Source organism: Acanthamoeba castellanii, assembly GCF_000313135.1.
Source record: "Acanthamoeba castellanii str. Neff unplaced genomic scaffold scf7180000084669, whole genome shotgun sequence".
Classification (NCBI taxonomy): domain Eukaryota; phylum Discosea; order Longamoebia; family Acanthamoebidae; genus Acanthamoeba; species Acanthamoeba castellanii.
The window spans coordinates 133490-148053 of record NW_004457554.1 but is presented as its reverse complement, the minus strand read 5'-3'; the positions used below and the strand labels follow the sequence as shown (position 1 = coordinate 148053).

At 58.4% G+C, this 14564-nt stretch overlaps 5 protein-coding genes across 5 annotated transcripts in view; 2 read left to right on the top strand and 3 right to left on the bottom strand.

The window, feature by feature from the left end:
• Positions 1–1408, bottom strand: part of ACA1_112210 (protein kinase domain containing protein) — a gene marked incomplete at both ends in the record, with an annotated part of 2216 nt that extends 808 nt beyond the window's left edge. The window contains 6 exons of the mRNA XM_004342008.1: positions 22–192; positions 321–440; positions 544–652; positions 745–893; positions 1066–1135; positions 1286–1408. Coding sequence (XP_004342057.1) covers positions 22–192; positions 321–440; positions 544–652; positions 745–893; positions 1066–1135; positions 1286–1408 — 742 coding nt within the window. The remainder of the gene's footprint in view (positions 1–21; positions 193–320; positions 441–543; positions 653–744; positions 894–1065; positions 1136–1285) is intronic.
• Positions 1409–2413: 1005 nt separating this feature from the next.
• Positions 2414–6063, top strand: ACA1_112200 (uncharacterized protein; the record flags this gene model as incomplete). The annotated part of the gene is made up of 9 exons (XM_004342007.1): positions 2414–2890; positions 3131–3244; positions 3486–3855; positions 3944–4234; positions 4319–4524; positions 4634–4729; positions 4806–5488; positions 5599–5802; positions 5892–6063. 9 exons carry the CDS (start codon positions 2414–2416, stop codon positions 6061–6063), a joined length of 2613 nt encoding a protein of 870 aa, XP_004342056.1.
• A 436-nt stretch (positions 6064–6499) lies between these two features.
• ACA1_112190 (uncharacterized protein) lies at positions 6500–7636 on the top strand (the record flags this gene model as incomplete). The annotated part of the gene is made up of 1 exon (XM_004342006.1): positions 6500–7636. The coding sequence occupies one exon, from the start codon at positions 6500–6502 to the stop codon at positions 7634–7636; it is 1137 nt and encodes a 378-aa protein (XP_004342055.1).
• A 142-nt stretch (positions 7637–7778) lies between these two features.
• ACA1_112180 (major facilitator subfamily transporter) lies at positions 7779–10854 on the bottom strand (the record flags this gene model as incomplete). Its single annotated transcript, XM_004342005.1, has 12 exons — positions 7779–7862; positions 8015–8176; positions 8296–8389; positions 8517–8670; positions 8773–8965; positions 9089–9255; positions 9359–9442; positions 9519–9579; positions 9692–9791; positions 9924–10046; positions 10177–10283; positions 10384–10854. 12 exons carry the CDS (start codon positions 10852–10854, stop codon positions 7779–7781), a joined length of 1800 nt encoding a protein of 599 aa, XP_004342054.1.
• Positions 10855–11317: 463 nt separating this feature from the next.
• On the bottom strand, positions 11318–13941 carry ACA1_112170 (protein phosphatase 2C domain containing protein; the record flags this gene model as incomplete). The annotated part of the gene is made up of 8 exons (XM_004342004.1): positions 11318–11494; positions 11583–11714; positions 11818–11982; positions 12090–12217; positions 12292–12416; positions 12507–12604; positions 12712–12804; positions 12892–13941. 8 exons carry the CDS (start codon positions 13939–13941, stop codon positions 11318–11320), a joined length of 1968 nt encoding a protein of 655 aa, XP_004342053.1.
• Between the last annotated feature and the right edge of the window lie 623 nt (positions 13942–14564).

Below are 14564 nucleotides of genomic sequence, written 5' to 3'. Positions count from 1 at the left end.
GTTGGGGGGGGGGCGACGTACCGGGGAAGCCCTTGCAGAGCTGCTCGACGGAGGTGGTGATCTTCTTCTCGCTGATGCGTTCGTACTTTTCCTTCTTGGTGGTGGCCTTGAGCCCCTGCCAGGGCAGGTTGCCCCGCGCAAAATACATCAGCACGTAGCCGATGGCCTCCAGGTCGTCCCTTCGGCTTTGCTCTGTGTGCGCACGACACACACGCAACACACGCGCGCGTGCGGGAATGTGAGTTGGAACGGCGTGGGCGGTGGCGCATGTGTTGTGTGTGTTGTGTGTGTTGTGTGTGTCGTGTGTGTCGTGTGCGTACCGATGCCGAGATGTGTGTTGATGCTGGCGTAGCGGGCCGTGCCGGTGAGGTTCTTGTTCTCCCGGTAGGGGATGTGCACGTGCGATCGCGAGTCCCTGTACTTCTTCGCCAGACCGAAATCTGGACGCACACAAATCGGCCACGACCCGCTCGTAAGTGTGTGTGTTGTGTTGTGTGTGTGTGTGTGATGATGTGCGGTGTGCAGTGGGGAATGGGTTCGCACCGATGAGGTTAACCTGGTTGCTCTTCGCCTCGAGGCCCACGAGGAAGTTGTCGGGCTTGATGTCGCGGTGGATGAAGTTCTTCGAATGCACGTACTCGATGCGGCGAATCTACAGCCCAACGTGGTCAGCACACGACACGACACACGACACGACACACGACACACGACACGACACACGCACACGGCATGACAGGGGTGTACCATTTGGTCGGCGACCATGAGCACGGTCTTGATGGAGAACTTGCGGTGGCACACGTTGAAGACGTCCTCGAGCGAGGGTCCGAGGAGATCGATCACCATCACGTTGTAGTCGCCCTCCTGCCCGAACCATCGCACGTACGGAAACCCGACTACGCCAATCCACCAAAGAAAAAAAAAATGGAGTGAGACATGGCGCACAGATTGATGAAAGAACTCGCATTCAAAATGGACAGATTTGTACGTTAATGAAATGTAATTTTGATTGGGGGGGAGAAACAAAAATGAGCTGAAAATTTAGAGGGGGGAGGAAGAATGACGTACTGCCGCCACCCAGCACTTTGTATAGCTTGGCCTCGTACTGAAGCTGAGGGTGTTTGCTCTTGACACTCTCCTGCAAAGCCAAGATAAGAGGTTAAATGGGATTGTTACAAAAAAAAAAGGTGTACGATATTGTCGCAAGGGGCGAGCATGATCATCATTTAAATCAAATCTAGGCGACAAGAGTGCGGCGGACGGAGGGAAGTGAGGGGATCGGCGGTACCAATTTGATCGCAACCTGTTCGCCCGTCTGTATGTTGGTGCCTAGATAGATGTCGCCGAAGGACCCGCTGCCGATCTTTCGGCCAAGCCTGTATTTGTTTCCCACCCGCAATTCAAGAGCCATCTCTATGTCCTCTCAATAACCAATGTTCGCTCTGCTTCCTCCTTCTTGAAATCCAATCGTTGAGGTAATGAAAGAAAAATCACGCCAGGCGGAAATGCGCAAAAATAAAGGTCCGGTTATCATTGCCTGCCACTCGACGAAATTTCGGGACATTCAACACCAAAATAGCACTTTCACCTTTGCTATCAATGCTGTGTGACACAACACGCAATACAGAAGCTTCAAGTTAGGTCTGCTTGGCAAGGGGTGGAAGGAGGAAGAGAGGCTGGGAGTGTCTGAACATGTTTGGCCAAGAGGCGTGAGGGGCGAGTGTCCAGTTATATCCTGGAAGTAGTGGGTTGGGGAATGAAACTGCCCAACCGTCACCAAGCTTGATACGCGGAAATGACAGTCCAACCCCGAGTCGGGTATTCCCCTTGGTATGCCTCTTGGTGCGCTTCTGTCTGTTCGCGCGAGAAGAAGTGGAAAAGTGCAACACCTCCCTCCGCTCCGAAGCGGCGTCACCTCACCTCGAGTTCTTGGTTTAGAGGCGAAGAGAAGCAAGACGGTGGCATCGAGCTTGCATCATCACTCACAAAACGGTTAGGCTGAAGGCAAAAGGAGTTTTGCCGCTGGCTCTGGCCTCCCACAAAAGCGAAACGCGAAAAATCATTGTCTTTCGCTTTCGCTCTTTCAGTCGTCACCACCCACACCCGCCCGAGAAAGAGCGAGAAGTGAAGGAGGAGACAAAAGAAAGAAAGAAAGCGAAGAGGCGGATATCAACAGCATCATCTCCTTCCCTCTTCGACGCCTTTCAACGCCACACCATCGAGTTCGAGCGAAAAGGCGAGCAACATGATAACACGGAGCAGGGCTTCGAAGAAGACGACGGACGGTGAGCCGACCGAAGGTGAAGAGGTGAAGAAGACGACCGAACCCAAGACGACTAAAAGTCGAGCGACGCGAGCGAGGCCAAACGGAGGCGATGACGCTGCTGCGCCACCGGCGGATAAGCCGTCGAAGACGATGACGCAGCCGATGAAGAAGATGAGGGACAACACCAGCGCTGCCACTTCGAAATCTGCATCGAAGAAGTCCAGCGGCGCGACGGCGAAGAAGGCCAAGGGACCCTCCAGTGGCGGCAGAGCGTCGCCATCTTCAACGAAAGCGAAGGAATCGAACAAGATCGGAGCTAAAAAGAACAAGACGAGGCCTACGGCGCTGGTAACGCTGGAGGAGTTGGATGGGGAGGGCGAAGATGAGGATGGAGATGGAGAAGGGGCGGAGCTTGATGAGCTGCTTCATATGAACGTCGAAGATGAGGAGCCGGGCGACGAAGATGCAGCTGAGGGAAGTAGTGGAGACGAGGATATGCAGTGGGTGGTGCTGAAGAAGCCGCCCCCTGCGGCCAAGAAGAGGAAGCTTCACGTTCATTTCGCGGATGCCGAAGAAGATGACGACGACCTCTTCGCCCCAACCAAAGCCAAGAGGAAAGCGGCAAAGGTACCACACAACCTATGAATCTTACCATCTCGCCTTTCATCGTAAATCGATCACTGTAGCGCCCGCTACTTGATCTTCAAATTGTCCAAATTCACGTACTGCAGCGAGTTGCTACGCCAATGCTGTAGAGGATCACATCCCCTCGGCATACGCTGGCGTTTGCTCGAAGTCACGGCCTACTGTCAGACAAATGCTGGCACATCGACTCACTGAATGCACCATTTGGACATGGCTGCGCAGAGTCAGAAGACGAGCAAGGCCTCGCCCAAGGGCAAGAAGGGTGCGCCAGCAGCAGCAGCGACCAAGGGCAAGTCCACCAAGGCGACCGACAGCAAGCCCAAGAAGATAGATAAGGTACGGCTTACCCCTTCATCCTCCTGTTGTACTGTTTTTTCTCTTTTGCTTATTTACGGAGGGACAGCCTTCGGAATGCCAAGCGCGCGCAATCAAATCTAGTCTTCATTTCTCAAATATTTAATATTGTTTTTCATTTTATTTTCTTTTTTGCTTGTGGTCACCGTTGTCTCAAGGGGCTTGTGATCATTGTGCGGGTTCACACTTCGTGGTGTGTTCTAAAGTTCTTTTCGCCTTGCAGCACAACTCCGACGAGGTCGCGCCCAGTGAAGACGACGAACCGGGAGGGTTGGTGATCAATGATGATGACGATGAACAGGAAGAGGAAGAAAGCAAAGCGAGGAAGAATAAGAATGGCGGACGAAAGAACGACGACGACAGCGAAGAAGAAGAGGGCGTGCTGAGGCTGATCGCAGCCTTGGACAAGAAGAAGCAGAAGCGAGGCGAAAAGGCACCCGCCGCGCAGCAGCCGGCCGACGAGGAGAACGAAGGTCTCGGGCGCGGCAAGCGAAAACGAAAGGTGCGCAAGCTGTCGTCCGATGAAGAAAACGAAGAGGAGGACGGCGAGGCGAGCGAGGACACGACGCCGCGAAAGCGAAAGCGTGGGGCCGGTACGGCTTCTCTTTCGTTCTTTCGTCGTTCTTTCTACACCGCCGCTGAGATGGCAATGACATTGACGTGTGTTGTGAGTGTGTGCAGCGGCCAAGGGCGGAAAGGGGAAGGCTGCAGTGGTGGCCAAGACCAGAACTTCGCCGCGGACGAGCGCAGCGGCCAAGGCCAAGCCAGCGCCGGCGAAAGCGAAGCCCGCTGCCGCGAAAGAGACGCCGACGACCAGAAGAACGAAAGCGGCGGCGAAAGCCAAGCCGGGCGGCCCCCCGGTGGGCGAAACCGAGGCCGAGGGCGCAGCTGCCTTGATGGGCCTCGCCCAGAGCCTCTTCCTGCTCAGCAGCCAAGGAGCCACCTCGCCCTCCGCATCGTCCCCACAATCTGGTAAGCGCACACCCACCACCGCACACGACACGCACGACACGACACGACACGCATGGCACGACACTTACTTGAGACACAACGCAGGAGTGAAAATGGAGATCAACGATCAGGCGTCGGATCTGCTGGCCCTCGAGCAGGCCAGGCTCGCGGACGAGGAGGCCGAGCGGCTCGAGGCCGAAGGCGAGCTCCTGCCGCCTCCGCTCTTCCCCTCGGCGCTGGTCACCCACACCACGGCCGAGCTCACCGGCCTCACCAAGAAGACCACCGGCGAAGCCCCCGCCGCCTCCTCGGTACCACCTACCACTCGTGCTGACGTGTCATTGTTTATTTACATATTTTTAAGGTTTTGTTTTTGTTTATCTGATATGTCGACTAACATGTGACGTCACGCGAGCTCAGCAGAAGCCGCCCGAGTTCCTGCGGTGGAAGAAGCCGGGCGTGCACGTGGCGCTGGCCTATCACATTTACTACCGCCAGCAACACGCGACGCTCTCGGTACTACCGCCAGCACCACGACCTCCTCTCGCACGCGTGTGTCGCTCACCGCACTCACCGCACTCACCGCACACAGACGCTATCCAAGCCCAACGCGCTGTATGCGCAGAAGCACCTGCTGCCGCTCTCGCTCGATCCGACACTGCCCGCGCGAACCGTGAGGCGACGGGCCGCGCTCATCAGCAAGCGCAAGGCCGCCTTTGAGAAGGCCAAAGCCAAGGCCAGACCCGCCACCTCATCCGCCACCTTAACTTCCTCCTCCTCTACGACCACCACTTCGTCGTCATCGACCACGCCAGCCGCTGCCACGTCATCACTGGCCGCTGCCCTGTCATCATCGGCGGCCGCCTCGTCATCCGCCGGCACAACGTGGACCACGCCCTCGTCCTTCGCCGCCCAGTCGCACCAGGTCCCGCCCGCGGTGGTCTCCGCCGCTGCCGCCGCCGCCGCCGCCGTCGCTGCCGCCTCCTCGCCCAACTCTGCCGCAGCCGTCAGTAAGCCGACGGTGGCGCGCCCGCCGGCGACGCCGGTCCAGCCCGGCCCGGCCCTGTTCCTGGCCTCGTCGCCGCTGGGCATCCAGGGCATCGGAGCCCAGTCCTTCTCGGCGCCGCCACCCGGCGCGGCGCACCCGCCCGGCAGCAGCGGGCAGCAGTCGGCGGGCGGCGCCGCTGGCGCGTCCACCAAGCCGGCGCGGCCCAAGACGATCCAGTTCACCTCCATGAACCCCATTGCCTCCACCGCCTCCCCGCAACCGCCCAGGTACGCGTGTCGTGCGTGTCGTGTCGTGTGCCATAAGGTGTGTGCGGTGCGTGTCACGTCGTGTCGTGTGCGGTGGTTGATTGTTTTCTGTGTGCGCGTGTGCGGTGCAGGCCTGCGTCGGCGGCGGTGGCGAGCAGTGGGTCGGCGGCGGCGAGGCAGCTGCAGGAGACCAACGGCGGTGCGAGCAGGAGCAGCTCGCCGGGCGGAGGGGCCATTCCCGGCCAGCCCACGACGAGCGTGGTCAAGGAGGCTCGCTTCACTCACGTCGTCATCCACCACCCCAACGGCGCTCCGCCTCCCCCGCCTTCTTCACGGTACGCATCGCGTGTCGTGTGTGTCGTGTTGCATGTTGCGTGTGTGTGTCGTGTGCCAGTGGTCTGACGAGTGTTGTGTTGTGCTGCAGGCCGACAAAGATCATCTTCCAGGAGCCTTCAACGCAGGCGTCGATGCAGCAGAAGCTCGTCTACGCGCCGGCGTCGCCGCCCAAGAGCAGCAGCAGCAGCAGCAGCAAGAGCGAAGAGACCCCGCGCCCGGCCGTCGCCAGCAGGCCATCGGCAGCTGCCAAGGAGCCATAACTAACTTTTTTTAAAAGAAAACACAAAAGAAAAGAGGTTTAACTGCACAGTTGCACTTTTTCCTTTTGAAGAAAATTTATGCAGCTAAATTCCCAACATTTTTATCCAATATATCTAGACCCTGAGGGTGAGGCTGGCAGCTGTGATTGTTTGCGTGTTCGGCCGTTTTCAAGGTCCCTGAGGGTTCTCACGCGGGGCTACGAGCAGGCTGGGGCTGCTGGGTCTTCCCAGCGCCAGCGGAGGCTGCTCAGGCCCTCAGGGTGAGACCCACATAAAATGGGCCACCCACCACCCAGTCTAGTATCTTCATCCACCTCCACCTCCAACATAATACTCGAAGAAGAAGAAGAAGAAGAAGGCCCGCCCGCGTAGTGACCCCGCCATGCAAGTAGCTCAAGACCATCACCACCACTATCATCTACTCGAGGACCCGTCGATGCTCGAGGTCGATGCCCTCTTCTCCACCCTCGACCAGTTCAAGTTGTTGGAAGAGCAGCAGGCCACCGTCGACGAGGCCCAATCGCCGGAGGCCATCATCGCTCACGACCACCACGGCTTCGGCCACCACGACTACCACCAGGCGGCGGTGCAGGTGGTGGGCCAGCCCTTCACGCCGGCGGCGGCGATGAGCGCCATCGTTGGAATGGACTTGGACGAAGTGGCCCACCACCTCTTGGAGGCCGGGGAAGATGAAGTGGTGGTGGCAGTGACGGAACCCATCGCCGACGTGGACCACCTCATCAGGCTCCTGTCTGGCCCCTTGGCCCCGCTGCCACCGCAGCCTCCCACTGAGGTCTTCTACAACGAAGTAGCAGAAGTGGAGGAAGTGGTGGAAGAAGGCCACGACGATGCGAACGACGACGTGCAAGCCAACGAGAGGCATCACGTACTCGACCCGAAGAAGGAGGTGATGGTCTCCTTCTACGCCGTGCTGGCCTACAACAGCAGCAGCAAGAAGAAGGAGAAGATGAAGAAGTGGGCAGAAGAGGAGGAGCGCGCGCTGGCCTGGGTCGCTTTCTACACGGCCTGCGCCGACTACGCTCTCGAGCTCGACCAGTACCGCCTCCAGCTGCTCGAGCTCGACCAGCCCGACCAGCCCGACTTTTTGGCCCAACGCTGCGTGGCCTGCGAGATGGTCGTCAGCCAGGTCGACGCCTGGGTCGCGGCCGGGCGCCACCCGCGCACGCACCAGCGCCTGTGGCAGGTCAAGCTGCCGTTCGTGGTCGAGGCCCCGGCCGGTCGCAAGCCGCGTCGGCTGGGCATGTACGAAGCGGTGCTGGTCCACCGATCGACGGGCATGGCCGTGCGGCTGGGCGGCGCGTCGGTCGGGTCCAGCTCGAACCTGCTGCGCGGCTTCGGACCCAAGGTCGAGGCGCGCTTCACGGGCGTGGCCCAGCGGCGGCTGGTGCGCAACTTCCGCGAGCGGAGCAAGGCCAAGAACTCGCGCAGGGCCAGACACTACCGCAGCGGAAAGGGGTCGGCGTCGGCGCAGACCACCCACAAGCCCGCCCGCTTCCTTACCGACGAGCTGGCCAGAGCCGTCACCCTCCCGGTCCACTCCACGCACCAATGACCGCCATGCTTTTTATAAATACTGATTTTGGATTTTTATTTTGGATTTTCATTATTCATAAAAACATTACAACAATGTGACACAATTCGAAAAGCTCGCTAAGTTATGTGTGTATTTCAAATCTGTTTGGGAAAGTAATAATTCAAGGTGCTCGGTCGTGATCGGCCAGAGTTCGCATCTCCTGTCCAATCCCTCCGCCCACCCCCGGCCCGCCCAGCTCCTCCACCTGTGTGTGTGTGCAACACAATTGCCGACACGCTCAGTATGTACTGCGTTCAATAGCATAGCCGCCATGCACCAGTTGGCAGATATAGAAGATGTGTACATATCACCATCACGTGAATGGCGAAGGTGTAACACTATCGATATTGCAGGTACCTTGTTGCTGACGCGGATCTGTCGCACGAAGACGACGGCGGCGAGGAGCAGGACCGAGGCGAGGAGGAAGGCCGACTTGTAGCCCAGGTGGGCCAGGTGGAACACATCGCCGTGCGGCTCCAGCAGGTCGATCATCAGCCCCGCGATGGGCGGTGTTATCATCTGGTGTCATTTGCGTGTATGTGGGGCTCCGTCAGCATCACGCACGCACTGACTAAAGCAGTCTCTCTCTGTGTGTGTGTCGTGTGTGTCGTGTGGTGGTCTGCATGTGTGTTGCGTACCGTAGGGAGGACCCAGGACATGTGCCATACGCCCAGGTCTGTGGCGTGGCTCTCGCTGCGCGGCAACACGTCGCTCGCCAGCGCAAAATCCACCCTAAGAGTAAAAAAGATAATTTAGAAAAGAGGATCGAATAAATAAATGCGGGGCAGAATTTAACAATTAAAATTGTATATAATTGTTATAAACAATTAGAAAGAAAAGAAAAGAAAAGAGGGCGTACGTGATGTAGGCGCCGTAGGCGAGGCCGAAGACGAAGCCGGAGAGAATCATGATGGTGAAGTTGTCGGTGACGATCATGACCAGCGGGATCAGCGCCATCATGGCGCCCGCCACGTACACCACCACCTTACGCCCGTACCTGTCCGACAAATACCCTTAAGACGCACACCACCGCACACACCGCATGCACCGCCGCACGCGCGCCACCTTAAGAATTGGGGGGTCGTGGGCGGAAATGATGGTGATGGCGCGAGTACCGGAGAGGAGGGCGGAGACGACGGAGCCGAGGGTGACCATGCCGACGAAGAAGGAGACGGCGGCCTCGGGGTCGTCGAGCGAGAGGAGCCCTGCGAACTCGTACGGGCTCGGCACCGCGTCGCGCATGAAGTACTGCAGGAACTGGATGATGATCTGAAAGCCCGCCGTGAACAGGAAACGCGTCCAGAACACCTTTTGTTGGGAGATGGGGGGAGCAAAAATATCAGAACACGCGCGTGCGCACACACGACACGCACACACACCACACATGCACGCACACGACACCACACGACACGACACGACACACGTGGGTACCCATCGAAAGTTGGGGTCTTTGAAGGGGCGGAGGGCTTCGCGGATCCAATCGAGGAGGCGGAGGAGGCGGCGGCTGGGCGGCGGCACGCCCGAAAAGCGGTCGCCGTCGGGATCGAACGCGGCGATGTCGATTATGCTCGGCCGCTCGGCCACGCTGAACACCGTCCCTGAGGACCGCACACGCGGGCGCACGCAAACGAGCTATCAGCGTGTGTGGTGTGTGCGTGCGTGTGCGGCGTGTGCGGTGGTGTGTGCGGTCGAGAGTAGTACCGAGGAGACCCAGGATCTGGACGAGGGCGAGCAGGAAGAAGGCGCCGTAGTTGGTCAGCCCGTTCAAGGCGACACCCAGGACGCCTGCACGACTCACAATAAATAAATAAATAAAGAATGCAACGCACGCCTGGAATGCGTGGTGAGTTGTTGGCCGTACCGCCGCCAACCAGGTTGCCGAGCATGCTCATCAGCCCCAGCCAGCCCGAGGCCACGCCGAACTGTGTGTCGTGTGCGTGCGTGTGCGTGCGTGTCAGGTGTGTGGCGTGTGGCGTGTGGCGTGTGTGGCGTGTGGCGTGTGTGGCGTGTGTGGCGTGCCTGGGCTTGGGAAACGATGTCGGGCACGAGTGCGAGATAGGGCGCCGCGGCCACCGCATCGAACAGCTGAATGGAGAGGTAGGCCACCGCGTACGGCACCAGCCACACTACCCCGCTGCACATGGGTACCCACGACACGCACACGACACACGACACGGCACACACGCACGCGCACGCGTTAGATGGTGCAAGTGATCAAGAGTAGTGCAGTGCGAAGGGTGGGTGTTAGGGGAGAGGGGGTATGAACTGATGTTCGAGGAAGGGGAAGGCGAGCATGGAGGCGGCCATGAATGGGACCCCGACCACCATGTAGGGCATGCGCCGGCCCACGGGCAGCACCCGATGATGTTTCTTCACTTGGGTTCGATCGCTGCGCTTCGGTTCATTGAGCAACACGCAACGACACACACGACACACACGACACACACGACACGCACGACACGCACGATACACGACACGCACGACACACACGACACACACGACACACACATGAGGGGAACCTGAGAATGCCGACGATGGGGTAGGCCACCAGGGAGAGGACGCCGCCGGTGAGTGTGATCACGCCCACCGCCGTTCCCTTGTACTCGTCCCCCGCAATCTCCAACACCTAATCGCCAATCATCACCATCATCATCCGACCGCACACGACACGGCACGACACGACACACGCCTCACACGCACACACGCCTCCCCCGCACACGCCGCACACACGGCGCACGTGCCTGGAGAGGGAGGAGGAGGATGGTGAAGGCGGTCCACCAGGCGCTGCGGGCGAACCAGTAGAGGGCGAGGCCGCACAGCTGGCGATGGCTCAGCTTCCGGCCGCTGTTTCCGTCGGCTTCGAAGCCCAGCTTGCTGCCCTCGAACACCAGTCCGTCGCCGTCGTCACCTTCACCTTCACCTTCGCCTCTGGCGCCGGTGAGCCCGTCATCGTAATCATCATCAACATCATCGAGAGATGAACTGGTGGGCGAGTGTCGATCGGTGGCCACCTTCGAAGATGCAACTTCTTTGTGGTGCTTCCATTCCTCGTGTTCGTGGACCGCCTCATTTTCGAGATGCAGATGAAGTTCCGGCAAATCTTCGAGTGACGGGCTGCTGTGGAGTGTGGTGGATGGTGACGATCTTCCTTCATCCTCTTCCGGCGCTTCATCCGGCGCCAACGGCCGCTCCTCCATCCCCAAGCACTACTATAATTTTCGGAAGTTATTTCATTTCCCTTTTCATTCTGTTATTGATAATTTTCGTTAGCAAAACAAAAATAATAAACAAAAGTGCAAATAATTGTTTGTTATTTGTTTTTTGTAGTCAAAGGTCACAGGGGAGGAAAAGGTCCTCAAGAGCAGAGAAGAGAAGAGAAGAAAGAATAGAAAATAAATATGAGAGACAAAAGAGAAGAGACGACAAAAAGCGGAGAAGAGAAGAGAGAAGAGAACGCATCGTCACCGTCGGAAGGCCGATGGTGGGCTGGCCGGTGGCTTCTCTCTCTCCAGAGGCATGCACACAAGTAAGTCTATACAGTGGCTGCGGTGTGGTGGCTGTGATGGCTGTGATGTGGCTGTGGTGAAGAAGATGGTGATGATGATGGTTGCAGCAAAAAGGTCGCCGAGGTGGCGCCCCGGCAGCATGAGAGGCAGTTCCTCAGTTGTCTCGATGGCTGTTGGATGAGGAGGAAGAAGAGGTGGAAGAAGAAGCTGCAGAAGAAGACGATGATGATGATGACGAAGAGGAAGAGTGGTCGAAGAATACGATGATTACTGTTACATTGTCCTTGCTGTTCTTTCCCGATACGACGTGCTCGATCAACGCAGCACTCACCTGCACACCAGAGCGACGTTGGTTAGTGAGACTCGCGCCAGCTGACACACCACACACACACACACAAGGCCGTGCGCCCGATGGGTACCTCTTCTCTGGGCCTTGTCTGCACGGCTGTCCGGATGAAGGTGGCCACCTCTTCTTCCGTCATGTAGTCCCACAGTCCGTCGGTGGCCAGCACCATGAACTCATCGTCCGGGCTCAGCTGTGTCACTTGGATCTGTGTCATGCGTGTCGTGAGTGTCCCTGCGCGTGTGCGGCGGTGTGTGGTGTGTGCGGCGGTGGTGCGTGTGCATGGGTCGCACGAGGAGAAGCGGACGGACCTCGGGTTGTGGGATGATGATGTGTTTCAGGAGTCGGTCGCCTATAGAGCGGGTCACGGCGAGCACTCCGTTGACCCGCCACGTGTGGAACCACACCACGGTGCCGCCCGCGTTCTTCACCCGCTCCTTCTCGTCCTCTCGGTTGGGCTTTTGGGTCGTGCATAACTGCGAAGGAATTAAAATGAATGAGCAACTAAATAAACGTATGCGATGGGAAAGAAAGAGCGAAAGCGGCACGATCAAAATTGCGTCGTGAGAGGGGGGGTTAGTACTGATAGTAGTTCGGTGCCGCCCGTGGATGTTTTTCGGCAGAGCATGCCCTGCGAATCGCCGCAGTTGGCCACGATGAGTCGATCGCCCCGCAAAAGGGCGGCCATCGCCGTGGAGCCGTCGTTCGAACCTGCGTCGTCAGCCACACGGCACGGTCAGCCCGCACGACCTCGCACGACGCGCACCGCACGATACGGCGCGTACCCATGAACGTGGCTTTCTCCGTGAAGATCTTGTCCGCTCGAAGAAACGCGTTTCCGAGCGCCGTTTCGTCGTGCACCTTTTCCATCGAGTCGAGCTCCTGCGCGATCGACATGTGTAGCTGCGTCCTATATAGACGTGGTAACGTTGGAGGAAGGCAGACGTGGTTTGTGTCGACACAAAGGCCGCGCAGCGACAAAGAGGTGGTCACTTCGTACCGGCAGTACTCGGCGGCTTCCTTGCCCGAATGGCCGTCGAAGAGACCGATGTAGATCTGTGGCGGCGCGTTCTTGAGAGCGTAGAGGTCGTTGTAATGCTAAAGAGAGGTACGACGGTGTGAGTGGCCCAGGACTAGTATGTACGCGATCGTGTGTGTCGTGTGTGTGCGTGTGTGCGTGTCGCAAGAGAGCTATATTGGGGTACCTCAATGACCAGGTATGTGTCTTCGTTGGCGTCTCGCACGCCCTTGTCCGTTTTGGCATGAATCTCGTAGCCCCATGGCATGGCGCTCGGACTCTGTGTGTGTCCGACCACAATGATCGTGGAGCGTAAGACACGAAACAATGGCACGACACGCACACAACATGCGGCAGGTGTGCGCACCTTGGCTTGGTCATCGGGCCGGGGCGATCGGCCGGGAGAGGGAAGGGTGGCGGAGAGCGCGTGTTTGAGGTGGGCGTGTACGAGCTCCTTGAGCTTGAGCGTGTCGGCCGTCGCCAGCGTGAGCGCGGCCTCGTTCTCGCCCTTCGTCTCTTCCGTGTATTCGAGTCGCCCGCCCAACACCGCCACGGTCCCGGCGCCGTTCGTGATGCCGCTGCCGATGCCGCTCTCGCTGCCGCCGCCGCCGTCCTCCGTCGAGGCCGTCATCGTCGTCGTCGTCGAGGCCTTTTCGCTCTCGGCCGCCCGCCGCTTCTTCTCCTTTTTCTTTTCTTTCTTCTCCTTCTTCTCTTTCTTATCTTTCTTCTCTGTCTTCTTGTCCGTCTTCTTGTCCTTCTTTTCTTTGGTATCCATCTTGTCCTTCTTCTTGCTCTTCTTCTTCTCCTTTTCCTTCTCCTTCTTCGCGTTGTCTTCGTGGTCGCCGTCACCGTCGCCTCCTCCTCCACCACCTTCTGTTGTTGTTCGTCGGTCGTGCTGCTGGCTGCCGTCTCGCGCCTGCTGCTGGCTTCGCAGCGTGCGCAGCATATCGGCGATGAGCCGCACCTCGGCCAAAGTCGGGCGTCGGCCGTGTAGGGACTCGGCGAGGTCGAGCGCGAGCACTACGGCGCGGCCAGCCAGCTCGTCCCGCGTCAGGCGGCCGGCCATGGTCGACAGGGTGGCGCAGGCGGCGGTCTTCTTGGGGTTGAACTGCTCCTGCATCTTCTTGTGGCTCATGAGTGCTCGGGCGCGCAGGTCGGGCTTGGGCTTGGCCGCAGCGGCCGCTGCGGATGAAGATGAAGATCCTGCGCCCCCTTGCAGGGAATCGAGGAGTCTGCCTCGAGGGGATGTTGTGGTGTCGCTACGCGGCGAATCTTCGGTGTTCATCGAATCGCCACCTTCGCCTCCTCCATTACTGCCACCGCCGGATTTCGTGAGCTTGCCTCGCGGCGACATAGGCTTGCCGCCCTTGCCGATGAGGGCGGGCCACGTTCTCTCCTTCCCTGTGTCTTGACTCATTCTTTCGACCGATCTCGAGGGGGATCTGTGCAGAAGAATCGATGCTGTTCGATTTCAGAGACGATGTAGCTGCCTCGCGTGAAGGGGATGGTGATGAAGTGCGTGCCTCGGCTGCTTCTTCTTCTGTCGCTACCTCCTTTTCGATGAGATGCTGCCTCTTCGCTGCCTTCCTTCGTGGCTCTTCTTCCTTCTGCTCCACTGAGACCACTTCTACTTCTGCGTCTTCTTCTTCGCAGTAGCCGAATGGAGCCTTGCGTTTCCGCGAGCTGGCTGCCTCGAGATTAACGTTGCGCAACGTATTGACTAAATGAGGGCGACTGTGGCTCGAGCACCTATCAAGAAATAGAAGATGGAGGGTGAGCGAGAGATCGAATCACCGCACCCAGGAAGAAAAGCAGGGGCTGAATAAATTCCATTTAAGTGCCCCTTAACAGATGAAAACACAAACTGCCGCAACCGAAAAGAATAGATAGGCTTCGCCCTTGTGGGTGATCATCTTGGGGAAGAGAAATTGGGGGAGGGGGAATCAAGGCCACACACGTACTGGAAAAGGCAGAGTAATTGCTGCCTGAAGATGGCTGGAAAGAGAGGAGAGGAGAGGCGCTTTCGTGCCGGCAAGCTTC